General features: G+C 44.0%; 1 protein-coding gene across 5 annotated transcripts in view; it reads left to right on the forward strand.

Annotated features, from left to right (window-relative positions):
* Positions 1–10,772, forward strand: part of GLIS3 (GLIS family zinc finger 3) — a 691,476-nt gene extending 680,704 nt beyond the window's left edge. For all 5 annotated transcript variants that reach the window (XM_086415266.1, XM_086415264.1, XM_086415263.1 and 2 more), the window contains 2 exons: positions 6,834–7,016; positions 7,908–10,772. In XM_086415266.1, coding sequence (XP_086271392.1) covers positions 6,834–7,016; positions 7,908–8,044 — 320 coding nt within the window. In that variant the 3' untranslated portion in view covers positions 8,045–10,772. The remainder of the gene's footprint in view (positions 1–6,833; positions 7,017–7,907) is intronic.
* The last annotated feature ends 16,064 nt before the right edge of the window (positions 10,773–26,836 follow it).

The raw sequence follows: 26,836 nt of genomic DNA on the forward strand, positions 1-26,836 counted from the left end.
TATTAGCCTCTGTATGTTTTCTTTGGAGAAATGTCTGTTTAGGTCTTCTCCCCATTTTTGATTGGGTTGTTTGTCTTTCTGGTATTGAGCTACATAATCTGCTTGTATATTATGGAGTTTAACCCTTTGTCATTTGTTTCATCCCAATTATTTTCTTCTATTCTAAGGGTTGCCTTCTCATCTTGCCAAACTTCTTTCTTATTTGAGCTTTTTCCCTCTTCCTATCTTGAATGCAGTCTAGAGAAAAGAGTTGCATCTTTGTATATTCCTTAAGGAAAATCCTTTTTATTGTTCATATATAATCTTAAATTATATTACTTGATTTCTCATTTATATGTTTATCTTTCTTTCTCACTAAAACATAAACTCCAAAAAGGCATGAGGTATGTTTTATTCACCACTGTGTCTCCAGACTTGAGTAAGTGCTTAGAATGTAGTTGTCAAGTAAACAAAAGCATAGACGTTGAAATGTTTGTGTTAAAAGAATAGGGAAGAAAAGTGAAAAGTAATATTTGTAGAGTGCTCTATGCCAGACACATGCTCAGCTCTTTACATGGATCATCCCTTAATCCTCTTTAACCTTTGCAGTTGCCTTATGAAGTAGATACTGTGAATGCCCCATTTTACAAATATACAGTAGCAAAAATACAGACTCTTAGTCAGTGTTTCTTCTGAAAGGTCAAGTGAACAGATGACTCTTGAGATTTGGGCAACATCTGAAAATAACAATGTTTGGCTTGGATGCTTGAAATGATGCTCTCTGATCACACAGGAGTTGAAGGGCTTTCCCATCTGAAGATATTGAGGGGTGTCAGGAAGCAACTGCTCTGAGCATTCTTTCCAAGTAGCTTCGCAAAGGGTTCTTCCCAGCCTGATCAGGCCACACTCTGGTTGAGAAATTAGTTCTGAGACCCCTTTCCTGATGCCTGTGATGGACTCCACACGTGGGCTGTCTGCAAGTTGGCATCAAGGTCGGGCAGAACCTACAGCAGAGAAGATTCAGTCTTCTGAATGTTGTCCATCTTTTCCTGGCACCTGGCGTTTGGTGGTGGTTCTCAGCCTCACCATAAAGGAGAAGAAGAGTTTGTTTTACAAAACTATTTGCTATATAAACAAACCCACTGGAGGCACAGCTGCGGACATAGCACCTTGACAAAGTTTGGGCTGGTGGTATTCATCTCCATCCGTGAGTGTAAGATAGAGCCTCGGTACTGAAAGCCTCGGTACTTTATTCCATCCTCAACTGGTAGTGAAATTGGAGACCCACCTATGCTGTTGCCTCCCACACACACAGTGAGCTAGGCCCGTAGTCTGCAGAAAGTGGGTGAGATGTTTCCTTTTCCTTCTCTTACTTCCAGAAAGGAAAGTGATTTTTGCAGGAGAGCTGAAATGCCCTAGAAGTTTAACTTAGAACAATGCTCATCAGCCCTCAGGAGGGTTGGGAGCTGGGTGACCATTATTTATTCATTGAAGTATTTATATTCTGGTTCCTTCCACAATGACTAAAGTGTAAATTTGTAAGGAAAAGATAAATGTAATAAAGCTCTAATATACTTTCTATCCTGAAGACCAGGAGTCTAAGAATCATTATCTGGCTTTTATTTAAGCTCTTGGTGGGTCATGGGTTTTTTTCTCTAAGAATTTAATCAGAAACATTCCTAAAACAAAGTCTGTTAAACCTGAGAGTGCAGATTGCCCTGGAGTTGTGCTGTCCAGTACAGTAGCTACAAGGCATGTTATGCAGCTACTGTATTGGACAGTGAGATATATAGGTCATTTCCATCAACACACAATGTTCTCTTAGTGTTACCCTAGGGAATACCCTTTCATTGTCATATTTAGTCATGTGATTCCTTTTTTTCACTGACTTCCTCCACTTCCCTTCCATGCTGGGAAGAGAATCCACACCCAGCTTCACGGACTGCTTTATCATCATTAGGCAGCAAGGGTGACCATGATCTCCCAATCTAATCTGTCATCATAGAGCTGTCATGACCCCACGTGACAAAGAGGAGGGGTTTTTAAGGATGAATTTTAATACTATGTGAGCTCATAGATAATATTAAGGGAGAAAACAGGATGCAAAACAATATATATAACATTCCAGTTTTGTATGTATGTATCTGATTATGTCAGAATCTTGGAAATAAAGATAATTTTTATTTTCTTTACATATACGCCTCTACGTTTTCTAGTTGATACAGTTAATTCAGAATATTTTTATAATTAGAAAACAAGCTTGTTTCTAGAAGGGGAAAAAAAAAAAAAAAAGACTTCCCAGAATTAACAAGAGGAGGAATGACCTTGATCCTCAGGAGCTACAACTTCAGTAAAGTCAGTTTATCTGCAAATTCCCCCCTCCCCCTCCATCCTTGGGTTAAAATAACTTCTAAAATGGAGGAGGGGTGATTTCCTAACTAAACGTGAGGACTAACATTTGCGGCCAATGTAAACATACGTGTGCCTTCTTATGCTATTCTAAGTGTATGTGTTCTTGTTGGAGCTGCATTATCCATCCTCAAGGACACAGTATTACCTTTTATTTCTTTGGTCTCTCTAAAAGCACCTTGACCAGTACTTAATAACATCATTCACTGACTGACTGGTTGACCTTGCCATCATTCATGTTTTATTCCCACGAAATGTACTAACATCTTGCCTCATTTTGCTTTGGGTCCTCGAGGTAGTATTCCTTCCAAACTTACTACATGAAATTCAGCAGCTGAAATACAGGAGCCATTCACCAGAAAATGAGTTAGGCTTTCTCTGAGTTTGTGCGTGTGGCAAGATCCTAATGGAATTTTTAAAAATTTTGTTAGTTTTATGGAAATAGCAGTGGGAAGAGGCTATGTTAAAGCTCTTTGATTTGAGTGACCGCACTCAACCACACCAGTGTGTTTGGCAACTTTAGTAACTGGCTTCTTGAAGGGAGGGGTTTCATAAAGAGGATTTTCTTTCTGTGAGTTGGCTGTGAGAGTGATAAAACATGCTTGTGGGGCCATTCTGGTTTTGACTGTTTCTCTTGTCAGCCAAGACACCCACAGACAGGAATTGTAGTTCACTCTGCCCTCTCACTCAGATCCAGACTGACTGGGGAAACAGGGAGGTGGAGCCCAGAATGTTGGATTTGAAAAAGTGAAAGTGAAAGTGTTAGTTATTCAGTCATGTCCAACTCTCTGCGACTCCAGTCCTGGAAGCCCAATGTTGGGTTTACTATTAATATTTAACTTTACTGGGCGTATTTCACTGTATCACAAATTTTCGTACTCTAGCACATTGCAACATAGATTGAAGTCATGCTCTCTTTGAAGCAGGGAGAAGACAGGGAAGAAAGAATGAATTGGTTTTCACAAAAGGGCAGTGAAAGTCTCTATCACTGTCCCTGACATACCTGAATGATTGATGTCCCTATTTGGGGAGTTGTGGGAGTTTAGTGAAAAATGTCTTCTCTTCCTAGAAGGTTAATATTACACTGAGGAATGCTATCAAGGTGTTTATGGGTTACAGATTTGAACAGAGCTAGCATAGGGATATAAGTAGCAAATATTGCCTATTTTGTTCAGTGAGGAGACATTACATTCTAATAAACCGACTGTGATGGTTCATGGTAATGTTTTCCTCATAATGGGGAAGCCGTGATTATATGTGCCTGGCCATGGGGTACCCACAGTGAGGATCAGTTCAAAGAACCTCCCAAACTATGAAACAGTACATCCCAGGTCTTTCAGCCCACTCAAGCTTGTTGCTCTTTTGAGCTTGCACTGGGGTGAGTGAAGAAATCAGAATGTGTTATCGATTAGTGCAGGATCTAGGAACCAACACGGGAAAGAGGTATGTAGCACAGGTCCCAAGCGCCAAAAATGTTCCAGAGGATTCCACCTGAGAACTGGAAGTGAGAGACTTGCCCACTGTCTTATCTGTTCTTACATTTGGTTATTGTTGAAGGATTACTTGTTGCCTTTTGAAAATTTTTCTCTTAATAAAAATGTTGAGAGCTACACTATTGTGACATAATTTTACTTTTTTCTTATTTAGCAAATGTATATAAATTGTTAAATATATTAATTGTGTAATTAGTTCTCAGATTATATTGTATAACAGGCAAATATTAATTTAATCTTCATTATAATAACTCAATGAGATATAAGTACTAGTTTTAATCCCATTTTACAGTTTAGAAAGCTGAAACACTGAGAGGCTCAGTAATTTACCAAGACTACACAGTTGTTAAGGAGTCAACTAGGATTTGAACCCAGGAAATCTGACTAGCTTCAGAGTACTTATTCATCACCACTATTAAAATTCAGAAAAATATAAAGCCAAAGAAAGTCCCCCAAAGACAACTAGACAAATGTTGCCTTGCAACCTGCCTGTATGAATTGATTGTTGTTGTTCAGTCCCTCAGCCATATCCAACTCTTTGTGACCCCATGGACTACAGCAGGCCAGCCTCCCCTGTCCTTCACTGTCTCCCAGAGTTTGCTCAAACTCATGTCCATTGAGTTGACGATGCCATCCAAACATCTCTGTCGCCCCCTTCTCCTCCTGCCACCAATCTTGCCCAGCATCAGGGTCTTTTCCAATGAGTCTGCCCTTCACATCAGGTGGCCAGAGTATTGGAGCTTCAGTTTCATTATCAGTCCTTCCAATGAATATTCAGGGTTGATTTCCTGTAGGATTGACTGGTTTGATTTCCTTGCAGTCCAAGGGACTCTCAAGAGTCTTCTCCAACACCACAGTTCAAAAGCATCAATTCTTCAGCACTCAGCTTTCTTCATAGTCCAACTCTCACATCCATACATGACTACTGGAAAAAACCATAGCTTTGATTATATGGACCTTTGTTGGCCGAGTAATGTCTCTGCTTTTTAATATGCTGTCCAGCTTTGTCATAACTTTTCTTCCAAGGAGCAAGCATCTTTTAATTTCACCATTTGCAGTGAATTTGGAGCCCAAGAAAAATAAAATCTGTCACTGTTTCTACTTTTCCTCCACCTACTTGCCATGAAGTGATGGGACCAGATCTTAGTTTTCTGAATGTGTTTTAAGCCAGCTTTTTCATTCTCCCCTTTCACTTTCATCCAGGAGCTCTTTAGTTCCTCTTTGCTTTCTGCCATTAGGGTAGTATTATCACCTGCATGTCTGAGGTTATTGATATTTCTCCTGGTAATCTAGATTCCAACTTGTGCTTCATCCATCCTGGCATTTTGCATCCTGGCATTACTCTGCATATAAGTTAGATAAGCAGGGAGACAATATACAACCTTGAGGTAGTACTTTCCTAATTTTGAACCAGTCCATTGTTCCTTGTCTGATTCTAACTGTTGCTTCTTGATCTACATACAGGTTTCTCAGGAGACAGGTAAGGTGGTCTAATATTCCCATTTCTTTAAGAATTTTCCACACTTTTTTTGTGATCCACACAGTCAAATTCTTTAACATAGTAAATGAAGGAGAAGTAGATTTTTTGGGGAATTCCCTGCTTCTTCTATGATCCAACGGATGTTGGCAATTTGATCTCTGGTTCCTCTGCCTTTTCTAAATCCACTTGTATATCTGAAATTTCTCATGAACAGTACGAAAAAAAAAAAAAACTCCTTGTAAATATTGTTTCCATGGCTATTTAATGTTCCCGTTAGGTAAATATACCAGTGTTTTCTCCACCACTCTCTCATGATTGGCTAGTTTGACTCCTCCATTTTCTGTTATGACAACGAGCACTGTGATAACTGTGTCTGTGCAAAACTTCTGTTTTTCAAAATATGCTTTTAGGATACATCCTTGAAAGTGAAATTCCCCTGTCCAAGAGGACACTTTCAGGTTCCAGAGCCAAGTTGTCAAGTGATTTTCCGAAGCCTGTACTCCTTTGCAGGGTCTGCACACTACACACAGGTGCCTTGGTCACCAGTCTCAGTCCGGCACCAAGAATGAGTCTCAGAAATCTTGGCTAATGTGATAGGTAGAATATGGTATTATATCACTGTCTTGATTTTTATTTCTTTACTGACTAAAGAATTGTCAGTTTGACCATGTGTCTGTGTTAGTCGCTCAGCCATGTCTGACTCTTTGTGACTCCATGGACTGTAACCTACCAGGCTCTTCTGTCCATAGAGTTCTCCAGGCAAGAATACTGGAGTGGGTAACCATTCCCTTCTCCAGGGGATCTTCCCAAGCCAGGGATCGAACCTGGGTCTCCTGCATTGCAGGCAGAGTCTGTACCATCTGATCAGATTAGTTGATAAATTATGTGAGTATTTGACTGGTCTGTTTAGGTCCTTTGCCCATCTGTCTGCTGAGTCCATGCAGAGGCCTTAGGGCATCAAAAAGAGAAAAGCCAGTAGTTTTTCTTTCTTTTTTCTCCTGCCTTGACATGGAATTTTCTTGTTTTTTCCTAGTCTTTATTGCTAACATGGATCTTCTCTGGTGGCTGAGCGGTAAAAACCGACCTGCCAGTGCAGGAGACACAGGAGACGTGGGTTTGATCCCTGGGTTAGGAAGATCCCCTGGAGGAGGGCATGCCAACCCACTCCAGTATTCTTGCCAGGAAAATTCCCATGGACAGAGGATCCTAGTGGGCTACAGTCCATGGGGTTACAAAGAGTCAGATAGGACTGAAGCAACTGAGCACGTGTGTGCGCACACATACACACACACACACACACACACACACACACTGCTAACATGAATTTAATCTTCCTCCCAAACCTTACAGGGAATTTTCTCTTGGTTCTATAAAAAGTATACTACTTATTAGTTATAAAGAATATTATTTTGTTTTCTACAGTGGATATGGCCTGTTCATAAATCTATCCCTACTTCTGTCTTGAATTTCAGGATTTTATGGGCAACTACAGACATTCTGCCCCCCGAATTACCCTGACTCTCAAAGAACCATGCCACCTAGCAGTTCCTGCAGTGTGATGCCTTCCTTCGAGGACTGTGTGGTCCCCACATCCATGGGCCAATCTGGCTTTGATGTTTTCCACAGAGCCTTCTCAACTCACTCGGGCATTACAGGTATGTTGGTATCTGTGACTTAGACACTCGGACAGACCAGCAGGTGAGATCAGGTGGGTTTCTCATAACCAGCCTGGACTAGACTTGACCTGTCACACAACTGCATCAAATCCTATTTAGTCCAGCTGAGAAATGCCTTTCCTATTCATCCTCCCCTCCAGCCTCCTCCAGCCCCACTTCCACTACTCTCACTCAGGTGCCATCATGTTTCTCCCAGACTTAAGCAACAGCCTACCAACAAGTTTCCTTGAGTCAACTCCTTAACTTTCCCATTCTGCTCTCTGTGCTACCTGTAACCATTGCCTTCCAAAAATAAAAGAAAAAATAAGGTGCTTTCCTTTTCAGATACATTGAGTAGTTTCTAGTTGCCCTAGAGAATAAAGTTGACTGTCTGCAGCAAGGCGTTCGTAGTCCCCAGGAGCTGAGCCTGATCAAACTCCCTGGACCTACCCTCCTACCTCATGTATCTTCCTTATCTGTCTCCCTACCTGCTCTGCACCTGAGCTTTGCCAACACACTTGGCCCCACGTACCCCACTCTCTGTCTTTGCTCCCTGTTTCCTCCTCCTAGAATGTTCTTTCTTTACCTCCCCATCTATGATAATCCCATGCATTCTTAAATGACTCAACTTTTATATCATCTCCTTTTTGAGGCCATCCTCACTCTTACCTACAAAATTTTACTTTCATTGCTACTCAGCCCATCTTTTATGCAAGTCCTGTTTTAGCCATCTGCCCGCACATTCAGCCACCTGTCCACCTATGGAGCCTGAGGATGGGACCCGCTGAAGGCCTTGCCCAACACTGTTGCCTCCGCAGTCCACATTTGCTCCCTGCATGCCTGGCAAGTATAATGAAGCATCCATTGATTTGTGCACCCTTTCTTTTCCAGTGTATGATTTGCCTTCGGGTTCCTCAAGCCTCTTTGGGGAGACTCTTCGCAGTGGACCTGAAGATGCCACATTCTTACAGATCAGTGCTGTGGACCGCTGTCCTAGCCAGCTCTCCTCTGTCTATACTGAAGGCTAAAATCCACCCCCAGCCTCCACTGCTGCTGGCGTCCAGAATCTTTTTGTTCCTTGTCACTTTTTGTTCTTATAGTTTCACAGACCCTAAGAAAAAGAATGTCAAGCAAATCAACTCAATATGCCACATCACAGATGTGTCTTTGGAGAGCAGGGCTGGATGGTCAGAGCTGGGCTTTGTAGGTGTGTTTGCAGCTGCTCCTTTTTCCCTCTGGATTTGCCAGTGACCAGCAGGACTGTCTTTTCAAAGGGAATTCGGAGTCTCACTGCTAGATATCTGTTACTTCCCAACTGTCAACCTTCAAGGGACACCAGTGAGACGATGTGCATATGAAAATGTAATTTGGAGATCACCCTTGCTGAAAACTCCAAATAAGGATGGACAACCCAGATTGCCAGCACAGTGAATCGCCTCACCCAAGAGCCAGGTGCAACAAGGGAAATCCACATCCAAGCCCAGCATGGGCTCGGCTCTTGGAGGAGCCTCGGTTTCCCAGCACCAGCCTGGCACCCAGGGAGCTGGCTGCTTCTCTCCTCCTGGGTACTCCCATGATAACCAATTGCTTTTCAGTGTTTTTGCAAAAGCAAAATGAGAAGGTTCTGTCAAGCACAGCCCCCTGAAAAGCTTGACAACTTGTTTTGTATTCCTGCAACCTACCCTAGTCCTTTGATTTTAAAGGCTTGTTATTTACATGTACTTTTAAAGGAAAAAAATATTTAGAGGTCTGTTCTTTGGATGGAAATAATTATTTTAATCACCCCAGCTACATACGTCTGGCCTCTGCTGTGGCTTGGCTTGGCCCCGCCTAGTAGCTCCTGTGTGCACCAGGAATGTTCTGCAAAGGCTGCCTGAGGGACATGGCGTTGGCCACCCCCTTCCCAGTGCTACCACAGAGACCCTCGTGTGTTGACTGTTCAGTGACTCCACCTTGAGGACTTTATTCAAAGGAAAATTTCTCTTGACTGGTTCACCCATGGCCTCCGCTCTGGTGCTCTGCCCAGAGCCTGCTAGAAGCTGTGAGAGCAGGGACACGTGGAGGTGTGCTCCTGGGTTCTCTCAGAAAACCAAACTGGAAGAGCCCCATGTCCAGCTCCTTTGCACAGCCTCTGCTGCCTCTGTTAGGGTCTCCCCTCACCAGTCTCTCTGTTGCTCCCTTGCCCTTCTCCTCCCTCTTCATTGCTCTCATCTTTTTATTTTGACTGTAGTTCAGACATACCCACCACCTGCCATTGCCTGCCCACCAGCTCTGAGCAGGGTCTGGCCTAGGGCAGGTAGAGGAGATAGTTCTGGAAAGGTGGCCAAAAAGAAGCAACTGCTTTGTCTGAAACTCTGTTTTGAGAGCCTAGAATTTTCACGGAGCTCTTGGCCATTTGATCTGAAACCTGAGTAGGAAGTCATTTTCTGTGACACCTTTTTGTTGCTGTTGTTTTGTCGCTAAGTCGTGCCCGACTCCTTGTGGCCCCATGGACTATAGCCCTGAAGGCTCCTCTGTCTTCTGTGACACCTTTACCAAGCAATTAAAAAGGTCCCAAGTCCAATGACATAGGCTATAAAAATTGCCAAATCCCCCAAAACCTGGTAAATTCTGACACCCCAGTACTATCACATCTCATGATTTCTTTTCTCTCTCTTCAAAAATGTTCTCTGAAGAAAAATGAAACAATGCTATTTGTCAAACTGGGATAATTACAATCTCCAACAACACAATTAAACAGCTTGATGTCAGACTTAGGATCTGGTGACAGTTTGTATCCTGACAGACGTGTCCTTCCAGTCTGCTGCACAGTCGGTAGTGTTCTGCCTGATTCAGGACTTCATTCTTACATGCAGTATAATCAGGCTAATAAAGAACCAAGTGCAGGGTCCATTTCTACAGTGCTCTCAGGCAATCTCATTTCTCTGGCTAGTGGGCTCTGATCTGAGAAGAGCCATCATGCAGACATCTGTGTCTGAGAAAGAGACAAGTTATTCACTTTACAAAAATCTGCTCTGCTTTACAAAAGGACGCACGTCAGACTTTTCTTTCCAAGTGAGCTTTCAAACACACACAGAGTCCCACCCTTCTGGCAGACTTAGTGGATTGTGTCACCTGGCCTAAACAGGGACCATGTCCTTTGCCTCACACTGCAGAGAAGGGGAAGCTCTGGTATCATAGACAATCTATTCATTCTAAATCCCAGAGCCTCTACAGGGAACTCAAAACACATCTCATCCATGTGATGAGGAAAAAGATGGAAAGGTAAGGTTACTGCAGCTGGTGTGGGCAGCCTACTTGTGGCTTCCGGCTGCAATCTGCCGTGGAAACAGGGAAGGAGGACAAAGCCAGAAGAACCCAGATACTCTGGCTGGAGGAGATGCTCCTGAGCATCTGTAGTCTCCCTGCTGGCCTCACTGAGGCCCAAGGGAGCCCGGGGGTGCCAGGCGGCAGCCGCACCTGCAGGGCCTCCTTCCCTGGCAGGAATTAGCAGAAGCAGGCCCAGCACCACCTGCAAGGCCAAGCGCCCCTCCTCCTCCCTCCCCCATCTCGTGTTTCCCCTTGGCTACAGGTTTGAGCTCAGGACCCCAGGACATGCCACTTCCAGTTTCCTTCTGGGTGACACGTGCTGGCCTTAGATTCCAGGATCTCACCTGACCTTAAAATTCGTTCCTTGCTTGCTTTCATATTACATAGATTTATATATGTTTTCATCATTATGTTTGTAACAGTAAAAGTGGAAACTTCAAAAGATCATTCCCTTCCATTTTCTGGTCTTTTTACTCTTGATATATAACCATTGTCATAAACATCTGAACAGAGATTGTCATTCCCCTTTAAAAAAAAAAAAGAAGCTGATGTTCGTGAAAATACACACAGCCCAAAGCCAATTATCCTATTACATTAAAAAAAAAAAAAAATCAGCATGCCTAGAGATATTTTACTTGCTGCATTGTCTTAATTCCCTAAAGGGACTGCATCAAAATGTAAGTTGTAATTTAGCCTCTGATATTAGTGTTAAATATTAAATATTCTATTCCTGTAAGATGTCTCGCATGACCCGTGTCACCCCCCAATTATTTAGGTGATTCTAAAATGGACAAAAGGTCATCAGTCAATCACAGCAAAGTTTCCACTGATGAGCCAGAGCTTTGGTGTTACTCTTGTTTTTAAATTAGCAGCTGTCAAGCATATTAGCATGCTAGAACAGAGGTAAGTGTCCAACCCCATCTTCAAGAATCTTGCTTCCCAGTTGCCATGAATTTTGGGAATAGTGATTATAAATGTCCAATTTAATTATTTGGTATTTTATTTGACTGTTTTGACCACTTCATTTTAAAGCAGCATTTTTAACAGCACTTTTTGTTGGTGGTGTGGAATTTCTGCGGTTACAGTTTTTTTTCTTTGCAATGAGTAAAGCAAAAAAAAAAAAAAAAAACACTCATTGGAGAGATGGCAAGTGTAAAAAGGAGGAGATTTATTTTGTACAGACAGCAGAGCATCCTGTGTAATGTTGCTGACATAAAGCACTTTGGGGGAAAAAGTGGAAATCTGTTTTCCATAAATCACACAGACTCTTGTACATAGTTATATACACTCACGTAGAGAAATGAACTGCATATATCATACTGGATATGGGGCTGATTTTACTCTAGGGGCACATCTGGTGCTTATTGTCATAAATCTTTTAAAGAATTAGGTACACTTTTTTCTATTAATATGTATAGTTTTGTGATTTGTCACAGTTATGTTTCATATAATCATAAGTTATTTTGTCTCGTTTCATGAAGTCCTTTTTTTATGTCAAAAGTAAAATGAAGGGATTGTGCACTTGGTACATAATAAAACTGGAAACAGAGGATGCGCCCACCTGCCTGAAATCCTCCTTCGGCATGTTGTTTTAAAACACAATGGCAGCAACCATTTTTTGTTTGTTTGTTTGTTTTATTTTGTTTAGTTTTTACCATCCGCTTCCCTCGTATTGGGTCGGTAATTATAATTAAAAGCAGATGGGGATGGGGGAGGGAGTGTCCAAGGCCAGCTTTAAAATGCCGCATCGCTTTGGGCCAGAGCTGCAGCCTGGATTTAATTATAGATATGAGGACGAAATGGCAGTAAAAATGAATGTGTCTCTGAATCCTTTACATGTTGGGAGTGTCCATAAATAAAACATGAAGTTTTATTTCATCAGATTTAATTAAAGCTTTTATACATGTTTTATTGGTTATTCTATTAATCTGCTTCAAAAACTGGGTAAATGTGTGCTGGTGTTTCGGGTTTATTTGCGTCTTTTCAATGTAGTGCTACATCATGACTGAGAAATGCCTCTAGTGCGTGGTCCTCCAGGTGATGGCCATTGGAGTGGGCCCTTTCTTCCCAGTTTCCTAAAACCCTGCCAAGAAAGACACAAGTATCAGCTTCCTAATCTGTGAGTCCTCTGATTTCCTGAAGGAGAAAGGGGAAGTTGTCATTTCCCCTGATTCCTTGTCCTGTCTGATCTGCAGCCTTGGGGGGCGCTGCCTGTCCCTGTGGCTGTGATGAGCTCTCTCCCTGCCTCCCATCCACAGGGGACGGGAAAGGGGGGAAGAGCAGTCAGGAAGCTCGCACATCTGACTGACCGGTGAGCCAAGCACAGGACTCTCAAAGACATCACATTATCTCAAGGATCATTCTTAGAAAATGGACAGTTTTCTCACAGAAATTTTAAGACTTGAAAATTCTGTTAATGGGAGATACAAAGCCAAAGGGATGATGGCTCCCAGGCACCTCGCCTGGCTCTTCAAGGTGCTGGGGGAACAGGCAGCAAACTCATGTGGTTCAGGGTTTGGAGGTGGAAATATGACAAGACACAGAGAGTGTCTGCTCCCTGAAGGGAGGCAGCTGGCGAGAAGGTGATTCGGTCCAATCTTTTAGGAGGACAGTGTGGCATTAACTGGTAGAGTTAAAGATACACATACCCTGCACTCCAGCTATTCCATTCCTCTCTCGGGAGTCAACAGTGGTTCAGATACAAGATGTTGAATGCCATCCTCAATAGCCAAAAGCCGGAAATGACACAACTGTCCACCAACAGTGGAAAGAAGAGAACTGTGCTCAAGTAATGAAGAGACGTGTGATGCGCACAGCGGAGGCAGTGACAGAGTGCGGCCACCTGAGTCATCCAGAGCTGAGTCTCAGGGACTATACTGAAAGAAAAAACAAGACAGAGAAGGAAATACACAGTGTTATTCCATCTATACACAGTTCAAAAACAAGCAGAATTCAAATGTAGCGTTTAGAGGGCAGAAGTGTAAACAACAGAGAGGAAGATGCTATCACAAAGATCCAGATACCTCCTGACAGGAGGTCAGGAAGAAAGAGCGCCCAGAGGACTCAACACTGGGGTGCTGAGCACCCATGCTTAGTTTCCTGACTCACCTATTAAACAGATGTTTGCTCTGTACATACACATTTTTTAGTTTTTAGTTCAAATACCAGTGAAGGTCAACTCTTACATCCTCTGCTCCAGGGGTCTGAAAACTTTGTCTGTAAAGGGCCAGGTAGAATGTATTTTTTGGCTTTGAGGGCCACACGGTCTCAGTCTCAACTACTCAGCTTTGTTGTTGCAGCTCAAAAGCAGCCACAGACAATCTCCAAATGAATGCATATGGCTGTGTTACAATAAAACTTTATTTATGGACACAAATTTGAATTTCCTGTGGTTTTCAGATGTCATGAGATATTTTTTGTCTTTTGATTTTTCTCAACTATTTAAAAATGTAAAAAAAAAATTCTTATTCTAGAAGCCATACAAAATGAAGCAAAAAAGGCAGTAGGCAAGATTTGTGCATGGGCCACAGCATGCCATCCCTAGTCAACTGAGGGAACATTCTCCTGCCCTTCTCGTAAATATCCACCCAAAGAAAACTGCAGTAAGGAGCCCCTCTGCTTATTCTTTGGCTACGCCAAGTCCTGTTCCTGGAGGAAATTCATGAGCTCTATTGATTAAGCTTTTCTTTGTTTAGATTCTGGTTTCTGCTCCCCGGGATACAGATGAATGCTTAAGAGCCTGGAGTGCCATTCGACTTTATCTCTGGATTTGAAGTTTTTAATAAAAAAGAACTGGGCAGAGAGAAATCTGTGAGAATTGGAAAACGAGCACCCATTCTTTCCAAGCTAACCAAATATTTGCTGGATCTTGGCAGCCATAGCCAACCTTTTCCTCTGAAATGCTAAGAGGTTACAAGTAACAGGAGACTTCATTTTTCTCAGGCCATAGCTCTCATGAGAAGCTGGAGTTGCCTCTCAAAACCTGCAGGGTTCTCAGGCAGAGGAGAGTCAAGGTTTTATGCTCAAAGTCTCCTCCAAGAAGTGGTTGGAGCGGAGTCAGGGAGCCCTGATGGTGCTGATCACTGGTGCCCTCTCCTCATAGCAGGAGAAAGTGCTCAGCACCCCAGCGCCTTCTCTAGCCCCTGGTTTCTCATTATGCCTGGCTCCCTAATTCTCAAACTTAAGTGTTTCTCAGCCCTGACAGTGCTGCCTGTCAGCTACTCATGCTCTTGAGAGAGAGAGAGCGTGAATTCACTTGGTCATGAGTGTATGCTTTCTTTGTTTCTCCAGCTTGTGATGAAATGGATAATCGTTTCAAAAGCAAGGTTGTTCATGACTACTGGGGCATTTGTTAAATACTAGCGTGGACTGAATCCTCCCCGGAGGGTCTCCCTGGTGGTTTTGTGTGCTTGGCTTCATATGTTGTGTATGGTCTGGATATTAAAGCTGCAAGGAACACAGCGTCTTGGATAAAATAATCTGAACTTTATAAAAAGAAGTTTAACCAAAGGAAAGCTTAGAGAACATTCAGTCCAACCTCATCTTATACAGTGAAGGAAACAGGTTGTTTCATTCATTTGTTCATTCACTTAACATTTATGTAAAAAACACAGAGGTAGAAGTGAATCTTATCCTCACATAGCTGACCACAGAGGATTCCAAGAATCATCTGCCTGAGAACATTGCCAGGTGCTTATTCAAAATTCATACTCTAAAGCTGCTGAACACAAATCTCAGCGTTACTGAGCTGGAATTCTTAGGGTTCAGACTGTTGCAAATACATTCTTAACTAAGCTCTCCAGGTGGTTGTTTATGGAAACTAACTTTGACCCTTTCCCCTCCCCTCCCCACCTCCACCCCCACCCCCGGCCACCTGCCTCGATTTAGTAGAGGAAGCTGACCATTTCACAGGGCAACACAGTGTAATAAGAGCCAGCAAAGAGGGCCTTCCAATCCTTGCCTGGGGAGACAGGAGAGCAGGGTCTGAGTTTCCTGAGGGAAGGGATGGCTCCCTGAGCTAGTCCTGAAGGTCAAGTCAATCTTGAAGAAGCAAAGAAGCAGCAGAAGGGTATTGCTTTTGCTTAGTTGCTAAGTCGAGTCTGAATCTTGTGACCCCATGGACCACCAGGTTCCTCTGTCCATGGGCTTCTCCAGGCAAGAATACTGGAGTGGGTTGCCATTTCCTTCTCCAGTGGATCTTCCCAACCGAGGCATAAAACTTGTGTCTTCTGCAAGGCAGGCAGATTCTTCACCACTGAGCCACAAGGTAAGCCCAGCAAAATGATGTACCAGGCAAAAACATCTTGTGTGCAGAGCTGCCAGGAAAAGGAAAGTGACTTGCCAAGTGTCACCCAATAAGCTAGTTGGAGAGTTGTAGGTTGTCCCTTCTCTGGGCTCCAAGTGATTCTTCTCTGGTCCAGAGCCCCAGCCCTTCTTTGTCCACCCCATGGAGCTCAGGGCATTGTTTCCCAAACCAGCAGTATGTTACCAGTTACTCTGCAAAACAGAGTTCCACTTTCAAGTTAGTTTGGGGAGTGATGGGTCAAAGTTACAAAGACTCTTTTCTTTTTTCTTATTGCAGGACCTCTCAGAGACTTTACAATGCTAAAGTGCAATGTGACTCTCCAAGAAAGAGTTAGAGGATGAAGTCTATTGACTGTGAAATGCTTTTTTCCAAAAAGTACCAGCTTAGCAATGTAGAAAACAGTTTGGTGGGTCCTCAAAAAGTTAACTATACAATTACCATATGATCCAGCCATTTCACTCTTATATACATACTCAAAAAGAACTGATAACTGGGACCAAAAACAGGTATGTGTATACCAATGCTCCTAGAAGCATTGACAACAGCCAAATTGACAAAAAGCCAAATGCTCCAAAAGCATTCACAATAGCCAAAATGTAGTCCACCAGCTGATGAATGTATAAACCAAGTGTGGTCTGTCCACACTGAATGTATACCCAGGCTTCTGTAGCCACAGATTTGGAGCCAGCCAACTGTATTCTGTCATTTTACATAATGGACTTGAGCATCCACAGATTTTGGTATCCATGGAACCAATGCCCCATGGATACTGAGATACAATTATATTTGATGTAACTAAACTTGTACACTCAAAAATGGTTAAAATGGTAGACTTTATGTTAGGTATGTTTTACCATAATAAAAAGTGTAATATAAACAGAGCACCTAATAGGGTGCCTGCCATGCAGAAGATAATTTTTAAAGTAAGCACCCTGATAGGTAAGTGTTCCTTAGGACACAGTTTGGGAATGGGAACTCCAGACACAGGTAAAGCCCATGGTGGGGTGATGGTGTTGGCCCTGGGTAGGTGGAAGTGGAGGCTACAAATGGCACCAGCTGGCAGAGAAAGCAGAAGAGGAGAGGGCCAGGTGGTTTGGAGCAACTGCAGAAGACAGTTCTGAGCACCAGAGCACTGTGCCCATGTAAATTCTCGGGTAATTGAGGAAGGGAGAGAAAGGCAGATGGAGGGAAGGGGATAGGTGTTAGTGTAGCAGAAGGAAGAGACAGTGGGCTGCAGAGGAAGACAGGAGGCACCAGCATAGTCCCCACCAATCCCAGTGTGTGCAGATGCAGAGATCTGGGCTTTGTTCATTCATCAGACCAACATTTACTGCGCTCCACTCCCATTGCCGTGTGCCTCTTACTATTCTAGGTGCTGCAATAATCAGAAAAGAAAACAGTATTTTGCCTGTCCTCATGGCATTGCATTCCAGTGGACTGGCATTTCAAATTGTTTGCTCTGCTTATCTGTGACGTATGAGGCTCTGGAAGGTCAGTGATGGTTAGGTTCTCCAAGAAGAACATGCTGAGACACAGTTGGGAATGGAAACAGTTTTGAGGAAGTTTTGAAGAGTGAAAGCAAAGGGGCAAAAGCTGGATTGGGCAGGAGGCACCATCAGACCATGATGCTAACTGGACAGAGGTTCTTTCAGTGCCCTGGAACAGAGGTTGCTCTGAACCACGTCAAGAGCACCATGCTGGGTGGAAATAGCTAAGCCATCGTACCACCCCCATGCTGAAGTCCATCCTGAGAAGGGTGTGTCTTGGCTATCACTCTCTTGGTCACTCAATGGCTGAGGTCCTTCCAAAGAGCCAGAAAGCTGAGGAGACACTGAAAAAATTAATAGTGTCCTCTAACCACACACGTTGTGCCTGGGGAGGGTGGGGGGGGGGGTGTCTGAACAGCACAGCTCTGTTCCTGCCGCATAGGGCATTAGGGAAAAGCAGAGGACCTCCATCATTGTGTTCCCCAGTTGGTAGTAAAGAGTGTATTGGGGGTATACACTTCTACACACTATCTAAAATGGATTTATGACTCAGCTCTTCCTCTGCTAGCTCTAACACACACACACACACACACACACACACACACACACAGGGTCACTGGGATTTCAGCATCTCGAGTATTTCCTCTCAAGGCTCAGTACCCTCCTTGCTGGGAACAGTGGTGAGGAATTTTGAGGGACGTAGGGTGGTGGATGACCTGTTGCTTTTGCTCTAATCCAGAGTCATCGAGGACTGTCACAGGCTTTGGTGTCAGGCAGACCTTGTTCTCTGTCACTTACACCCTTTGCAGCAGCAGCAGAAGTAATCACTAGCCTACACTGCCCTGAGCCTATTTCTTCTTCCAGCAGGAATAATTATGCTCCTCTCCCAGGCCAAGAGATCATGCATATTATCTGGCATAATCTCAGGTACATGTACAGGACTTACTAAAGAGTGACCTTTGTATTTTAAACATTACTGATCCTGCACCCAGAGTAGAATAATTTGTGAGGAGAGCACAGAAAGGACCATCATTCTCAGACCAGTGCATGGAAGCAGGAAGGAAATGAGCTAGCCTGAGAGCAAGCAAGTCATAAAACTACCCAGATGACACTGCCCACAAAGATCTGTCTTTGCCATGAGCTCAGAGCAACATGTAGTACACACGGATGCCTCTTGGACATCTACCTGGGACCACCAAGATAGGTGGTACTGCCTTTAGAAGCAAAGAAGAGGATCTTCTGTCCTGGGCCCTGTGCTTCCAAGGCTCCCTTCTGACTATCCTCCAGCCATGCCCTGCCTCACAAAGTGAGGAGCTCTTTGACCAAAGGTACGTCTCCAGCCCAAACCCACTTTCCTTCCACTTCTAGACCCAGTCCAGGTATCTATCTGTGACCTCAGAATTCCCTTTGCAAACAGTCCCACACTGCTTCCAGGGACAGCCCAGTCTTCTTTCTCAAGTACATCCTCCCAGGAGTGGGTCAGGGCTTCAGTGTGTACATCCCTGAGCCTGCAGGGTCCCCAGGGAGTGTCTTAGTGGGATTGTGGATGGAGCTATATGTGAGGGCTGGGCTGTCTATATCTCAGCATAAAGTCTCCTGGTGGTTGAAGATGGAACCAGCATTTTGGAGAGAAGAGGGATGGGTCACTGGCCTGAGGCCAGGGACTGGCTCCCTTAGTGCCACCATTTTTCTGGTGAAGAAATCCACAGTTTCTGATCATTCTAAATCAAACCTGACCTTCCAGGTTATCATGAAAGTACATTAGTTAACAATTATTTTAGATTTCTTTGGAATTAATTTAAAAATATTTTGATCTCTGAGTTTGTGGGCTTCAGTTTGCAATCCAGCCCTGGGGACCTATAAATATTCCAGGTAGGCCTGAGGGGAGTCTTAGAGCCTGGAGTCTGTAGGCTCCTAAAGTACAAGGAGAAAGGCATGCAGTAGATACCCGTGTGTGTGTTAGTTGCTCAGTCGTGTCCGACTCTGTGCAACCCCATAGACTGTAGCCCACCAGGCCCCTCTGTCCATGGGATTCTCCAGGCAAGAACACTGGAGTTGGTTTCCATTTCCTTCTCCAAAAGGAACTATAGAAAGAAAGAAAGTGAAGTCGCTCAGTCGTGTCTGACTCTTTGCGACTCCAAGGAGTATAGCCTACCAGGCTCCTCCATCCGTGGAGTTTTCCAGGCAAGAGTATGAGAGTGGGTTGCCATTTCCTTCTCCAATAGATACTGGAAAGCCTGTTAAAACTCTTTAAGGAATGTCAGAGCATCAGAACTCAGCAAATACCTTGACAGTTGCCAGACAGCAAATGGTGCATGATGCGAACATTTGTTGCACTCTGATGTTTTTGAAAACAAAATACTGTATAGTTATTTCTAATCCAAGAGTGACTTGGCTGTGCTCTTCAGTCCGCAGGGAACATGTGTACCGTGTCTCCACGTATGGGCCATAGAACATGTGTACAGCTGAGACCTTTGTGTTGTCCATGTAGTGCATATGTAGTACGACCCATTAAACTGAAGAGTTGCTTTATGGGACACCCCTCACCCCTGCCTCCACATCTGCAAGGCACATTAAGCTAGCAGTCTCTTTGGGGGTATGGGGGGGCGCATCTGTGTAGCCCAACCACACAGCTGGGTCTTCCATCATCAACTCTAGACCACCCTCTGTCTTCTCCCTGGCTTAGACTCAGTGCTCACTTCTGCTGAGTCTTTCAAAAGGCCAGATTCATGTCCTCCGGAAGGGTTTATGTCTGAGGCATAGGGCTCATGATGTAACAGGCCCATTTATGCTCCAGGCCCCCATGGATGCCCGAGGAATCCAGAGCTTGGTCACCGGACACGATCCAGTCCAGGTGCCTTGCTCATGCACAGGAATCCAGATGCAGCATCAGCAGCTTGTCCAAGGCCAGTAAGTGAGACAACAAACCAAGAAGCCTGGGCTCTTCTGTTTAGACTGTGGTCACTTTTCCTCTGCTCCCAGGCTTTCTAGAATCTTTGCCCTTATCAAAACCTGACCGGGCTGTGCTGAGCTATTACTAGTCAGGCTTGCTCACCACCCATAGAAGAGGAAAGCTGCTCTGGGAATCTCAGGCCATTGTTCCAGTCTCCTCTTTGCAGTGGACCTCAGGCTTCCTGGCTGGGCTCTAATGACCTGAGCTCGGTGCTGCTCCAGCCACACCAACTGCAGTGTGATGGAGGCAGCATGGTGAGAGGGAAAAAGTGCTGGTCTGGAGTCCAGAGACCAGGATCCCACTGGGTGATGACGGCCAAGTCGCTTTTGACCAGCTCTTGAGCTCCAGAATGAGATGGCCCCAGGATCCACTCCTTCTTCAGCCCTGAAGCAAATTGTTTGACTTCTCTAAACCTCAGATTCTTCATCTATTCAATGAGGATAATACCTGAGCAACAGGGTTCCTAGGGACTCATGTATCCATCAAGTGCTTGGGCCCTTAATAAGCCTTGGTTTCCCTGCACCAGCTGTAAAATTCAAGGAGTTGAAGTAGATGATCTGTACAGCTCTGGCATGCTGTCACTTGGCTTCCTATTTCAGTATTTTTCCCAAGATCCAAGATCCATTTCCCTCTGGGATCCTTTCCCTCCTCAGCCCTACTGTGTTCATTGGAAAGTTTGCTACGAAATTGTGTCATCCCTCACCTTCCCAGAACACCTGGCGGGTAGCTCTGTTAGTGGTCCACCCAGAAGATGGATCCAGGAAGTGACCTACTGTAACAAGATTGCCTTCTGTGCCACCTGGTTCCAGGGGAACTCTGGTTAATAGAACATGCCATCCTGAGGCATGGGAACCACAGGACTCATGCAGGCAGGGGAGGCTCCTCTCAGAGGCTGCAGCCCACAGAACAATACCAAGACCTCCCCTGCGGGCTGTCCTCCCCCTGGGCTACAATCTCAGGACTGGTGCAGACAGCGGAGGACTGGGGGTGAGAGCCAAGCTTTCAGAGGGTAAAAGCTCAGCTCTGCACGGCCACATGGAAAGCAGCAGCTCTCTCATTTATAATTAACAAAAGCTACCCTGAGCTGCTTAAGTGGTGAAGGAAAAGTTATTGAAAAGACAGAGGGTACAAGATAAAGAGACACCAGTGATGGAACTGAAATGCTAACCCAGCATACTCGCTCTCTTATCTTTCATCGCTACTCAGTTTGGCCTGGCTGTTCTATTCTTCTGTCTCTGCAGACCTGCCTCCTCTGCTTCTCCAATCCACACAACGGGCAAATGTTGCACACCCTACATTCCAAGGTTTATGCTTTACCAGCATAAAGAAAGAATACATCAGCCAGCCTCTCTCCACCCGCAGATAAATATAGATGTACGTATAGACATAGACATAGATATGGGTAGAAATCCTATCAATCTGGATTTCGGATTCACAAAGAAGGCCTTCTGAGGTGCCCAGCTGTTTAAATGTTTATTTATTTGGCTGTGCTGGGTCTTGGCTGTGGCATACAGTAACATGGGGCTTTTTCAGTTGTGGCATGTGTGATCTAGTTCCCTGACCAGAGATTGAACCTGGGCCCCTGCATTAGAGCGCAGAGTCTTAGCCACTGGACCACCAGGGAAGTCCCTGAGCTGTCCATCTTGCCTCAGGTAGCCACCCCGGGCCTGATCATTTACTCCTTGTGCTTGGTAGTTTAGTTAACTCCCCACTCCCCACAATGAGTGAGGGGACAAAAAGGGGGATCTCTGTGATGCTGGCATAGGCTCTAAAATATATGCATGGCAGCCTTGCATATATTTTGCTGAGCCACTCAAAGTCATGACTAAAGTCAGAGGAGCTCCATCGTTCCAAGATTACCACAAATCAGAAATAAGTGAATAGTGACCCTTCGACAGCAGGATGTTTCTCAAAACCTGCCTCAGTTGACTACTGCCTGGCAGACCTGCTTCTTTCAACAGTTCCTCAGTATTTAGTTCTCCCTTTCAGAAATAATTAACACTTAAGAGGAAAGGTCCGTCTAGTCAAGGCTATGGTTTTTCCAGTGGTCATGTATGGATGTGAGAGTTGGACTGTGAAGAAGGCTGAGCACCGAAGAATTGATGCTTTTGAACTGTGGTGTTGGAGAAGACTCTTGAGAGTCCCTTGGACTGCAAGGAGATCCAACCAGTCCATTCTGAAGGAGATCAGCCCTGGGATTTCTTTGGAAGGAATGATGCTAAAGCTGAAACTCCAGTACTTTGGCCACCTCATGCGAAGAGTTGACTCATGGGAAAAGACTCTGATGCTGGGAGGGATTGGGGGCAGGAGGAGAAGGGGACAACAGAGGATGAGATGGCTGGATGGCATCACTGACTCGATGGACGTGAGTCTGAGTGAACTCCAGGAGTTGGTGATGGTCAGGGAGGCCTGGCGTGCTGCGATTCATGGGGTCGCAAAGAGTCAGACACAACTGAGCAACTGAACTGAACTGAACTGAAGAGGAAAGAGCGGGGAGAGAGATCTTGAGAAAGAGCAGAAATTAAATTTGTTGCCGGTTTACTGGGCTGTTCACAGTCTGTATACATCACCTCTTCTACCTAAATACAGCTGAGAACTGAGGCATCTTCGGCTAAAGGAAGAAGCGCAGGCTGCTGGTGTGCCTGTCCTGCTCACCCTTGGTCCTCCTCAGTGGGGTTAGGTGTGGTTTAGCAATTCTCTTCTACTGATGAGGTAGCATTTAAAAGAAAGGAACAACAACAGAAACAAACAAAGAGTGAGGGCTAACTAGGCTTCCCTTCTAGCTTCCCTTCTCACTACAATTTGTGTGCAGTAATTTCAGTTTTCTTTATTCCTCCAAGACAAAAAAGGTACCCCCTTGACAAGTGTCCCTCCTTGCTCACTGGCTTTATAAATGCTACTTAGAAGTTGATAACAACAACAAAAAAGAAGTTGATAACAGTTGTGTGTGTGTGTTGGGAGAGAGTCAAGGGGAGACGTTTTAATGGGAATACACTTTTTATTGATTTACTTCTCAAAATGTGTGTGGTGCACTGATGTGATGAGGAAGGAAATGCAAGTAAATACAGTCTGGAGCACCTCTCTTCCCTAAGACGTTTTACACACACAAGTGCACATACTGGAGGGATCGCATCAGGCATCTACTGTGGACTTGAGACCGGAGGCCCAGAGCTGAGAACCCCATCGGGATGTTGTGAAGTTTGAATGAGGTCACATAACAATTGTCAAACTTCAGTGTGCATCTGAATGAGGTGAGGATCTTGATAAAACACACATTCTGATTCAGTAGACTTGAGGAAGGGCCTGACAAGCTGCATTTCTCAGAAGCTCGCACATAATGTTGGTGCTGCTGACCAGCTACAGAGACAGACACCTACATCAGAAGTGGATGTCACCACACAGGCTGACCTGCACAGACGCGACAGCCCAGCCACATCCATGCAGGCTAGTCCTTTGCACACCCTGGCCAAGGTTATCACTTGCTAATTAGTAAGGGAAAAAGTGAAGACTTAAAGGCAACTGCTTTGCATTTCTTGCCTCCTGCCTCTTACATTTTTTTTTTCACACATTTACCTAGGTGTTCAAAATTTTCTGAAATTTTAAACTCTTTCAGCAATAAGTTACAAATGTCTACATTTTTGCTTGAATACAACACACTCTGTTTGGCAATTTGTTACAGATATGAAAGTGCACGTGTACAAAGAGATAGACATTTTTCCCTTTAAAAGAAAGAAAAGTTCTACTTAAAAGGAAGTTAGCTAGTATCTGACACATTTGGGGGATTATTTCTTCACATTTTCCAGCATCCATGACACTTAATATCCTCAGCACTCTATGTCCATTTCGTGCGATTTGGTTGATCCATCTCTGTGTTGTTTTCTTCCTGTTTTGCACAAAGAGCTGCCCTGTACCCACCAGGAAGCATGAGACCTAAGCAAAGAGATAAGAAAAATACAGTGGACCCATTCGAATGTTGTTCATCCCCTCTCTAAAGTTTCCCCAAACAGTCGTCCTCCCCAACACTAGCTACCATTTCTGAAGAATAAATCCTTCTGTGCTGCCACAGGTCTTGGGGCGTGCCCTCTAGGAAGACCCATCAAAGCTTGTTATACTTATTTACTGATGTCTCCTTCACTCCGCTGTTTTGGAAGCTCCCCAGAGAGAGAACTTATGACTTATGCATCATTATGTTCTCTGAGTATAGCAGAGAGTTTGACACAGAAAAGGTCCGTAATAAACTTTGTTGAATTGAATTGAATTGAAGGTGAATGAAAAAATTACTTCCATGCTCTTTGGAGAAAGTGAAAATTGTGGCTTCTGGAGTAAGAATGGGACAGGGACAGAGCTAGAGTGCAGAGCTGTGAGAGATCACCCTGTGAAGGACTACAGCTGGTTCAGTCTGGCTGGTGTGCACAATGTGAGTGGGAATCAGGAGAGAAAGGTAAGAAGGAAACAGGTCCTCAGAGGCTAAGGACCCCCATACATAGTTTAGAATATATCCTGTGAGATCTGGAGAAGCATGAAACTGCGTTAAGCCTGTGACATGATCCTTTTGGCTTGTAAACAGAACACTGTCAGCAAAATAAAGGATAGATTGGGACAGATTGAGACTAGTGGCAAGGATTTGATGATCCAGACCCTGGTCCTTAGAGGTTGGAAGAATAATGTTCAGTGGACTCAGAGCGTGGAATGTGTGTGCAAATGTGCTTGCATCTCTGGTGCCATCTAAGGGCTTCCCAAAGATGTTCAATAGTTTTCCCGGAATTTTGAGAACCCCTTGGGTTACATTTGAAAAACAATAACAAAAAAAAAAGGTCTCTCCTCCAAAGATATAAGAAGTGTATTTTGCATTAAAAGCCCTATAAATTTAAGATTCTGGGGGTGGCCATTTTGGCAAAATGAATTTCCTAGCAGCCTTCTTAATTTCACTTCCTGCCTTTCATGAAATACATGTATAGAGAAAGCATGAGACTCCCCACCAGGTTCTGCATTCATGTGCATCTGCCGTCCAATTTACAGTTTGTGAAGGAGGTGTTAATTAGTTGGCAGAAGCACCTGAACAGGGAGTACTGGGTTGGCTGAGGGGGTAGGAAGGTCTCTGGCATTTCCTTATTCACAGAGGCAGGGAAAAAAAAGAAAGGAAACTCACATTGCTGTCCAAAATGGCATCCTCCAAGCCAAAGCAAGTGGTGGAATTATAGCAGGTACTTCTTTCTCTAAAAAGTGTCCATTTCTGGACTTGTGTGAGTAATAGCAAATTAATACCAAATGTTAATCAGAATTTAAGTTTGACCTTCATATACGACTCTCTGGATTTTAAAAATCTTTCAGGGAAACATGGGTGAATTTGTAACTAGTAAGATACAATTAACACTGAAGACGGGATAGGATGAATTCCCACAGGGGAAAAAGCAGAGACCCTGTCTTTCAAGAGTTGAGGAGATGGAGGGTAGAGAAGGAAAGTCACAAATCCAAGTGGAGCAGAAAGGACTTTTCATTCAGGGTCAGTAAAAAATAGTCAGCTAGGTTGAAGAAGGTGGTTCAAGACAACAATTTACTGGGAGGAGAATAAGACTAAATAATGATCAACTCAAGATTTCTTCAATTTGTATGTCAACAACCTCATCAAATCTCTTAAAACAAAAAAGCAGTTGATGAAACAAAATGAAGACAGAGACAGGATGTCATCTGATAAAACATTTTTGCTGTAGAGATGGCACAGCTGAGATGCAGAGATGGATAGGTAGCTTTCCCAAGGATATTGATAATGAATCATAACTTGAACCTTGAGTTTCTGACTTTCTGCCCACTTCGTTTTCCAATACACTCCACTATTTTTTTAAACATCTCCAGAACACACTTGGGGGAGTACTCCTAGTCTGATCTGGTACAGCAACCTTCAACAGCACTAAGATATTTCTACAGTATTATTGCAAAATAGCAGCAGGGCCAAAGGAAAAAGACCCTGGACCCAGAAGGTGTGAAACACCTAGTTATTTTGCCTTTAATGACTATCAAAAATAAATAATTTTTTTTTTAAAGTTGGTTAAATATAAACTTGAGTGAGTTAATGAATATTGCATGTACCAATGTGCCTGAAGACATTGTGTAAGAAATTCAGAGGAGCTCACATTTACACATATAAAGAATACATGGAGACCGTTTTCTGCTTTGAAATTTGCCACTGAAACTTTATAAAGTACAGCTTGCTCTAAAGCAAAGCAAAAAGGAGAAAGCGGCATAAATTGAGCTTTCAGCACACTCAGCGAGAACTCTTTAGGCTAAGAGGGTACAGGGTACCTGCACAAAGAGAGGAGAGACTGTTTACATCTGATTGTAGGATGGCTGCACCTGGCTCCCAGAGAAGCTGAGGCGTCCAGAGGAAGACAGAGTCAAGGAAATTCAGTGCAGAAGACAAATGAGGGCAGGGCCTCTCCGGAAGATCAGAGGGCTCCAAGCCCTGTTGCTTCCTTCAGCAAATCCTAATTAGCCTAAGAAAAGACAAAACACAGTGTGTTTTCCGGACACACACACGGAGAGAGAGGAATTCTTGAGGTATGTAATTAGGAGCAATTAGCAAGGGCTAGAGGGGAGCGGATAGAATGTGGAACAGGCTTGATTGGGTAATAATTTCCCTGGAGAACTGTGGGAGGTGGCCCATTGGGGCTTTTCTTAACTGACTTGTCACAGACTTTGTGCTCTAAAGCTCAAAGATGGAGATTGGAAAATCAAAGGGGATTTTCCTACTCAAATGTACCAATTATTT

The sequence above is a fragment of the Bos grunniens genome, chromosome 8, assembly GCF_055505025.1.
Source record: "Bos grunniens cultivar Pamir isolate PY7600 chromosome 8, Bosgru_T2T1.0, whole genome shotgun sequence".
Taxonomy (NCBI): Eukaryota; Metazoa; Chordata; class Mammalia; order Artiodactyla; family Bovidae; genus Bos; species Bos grunniens.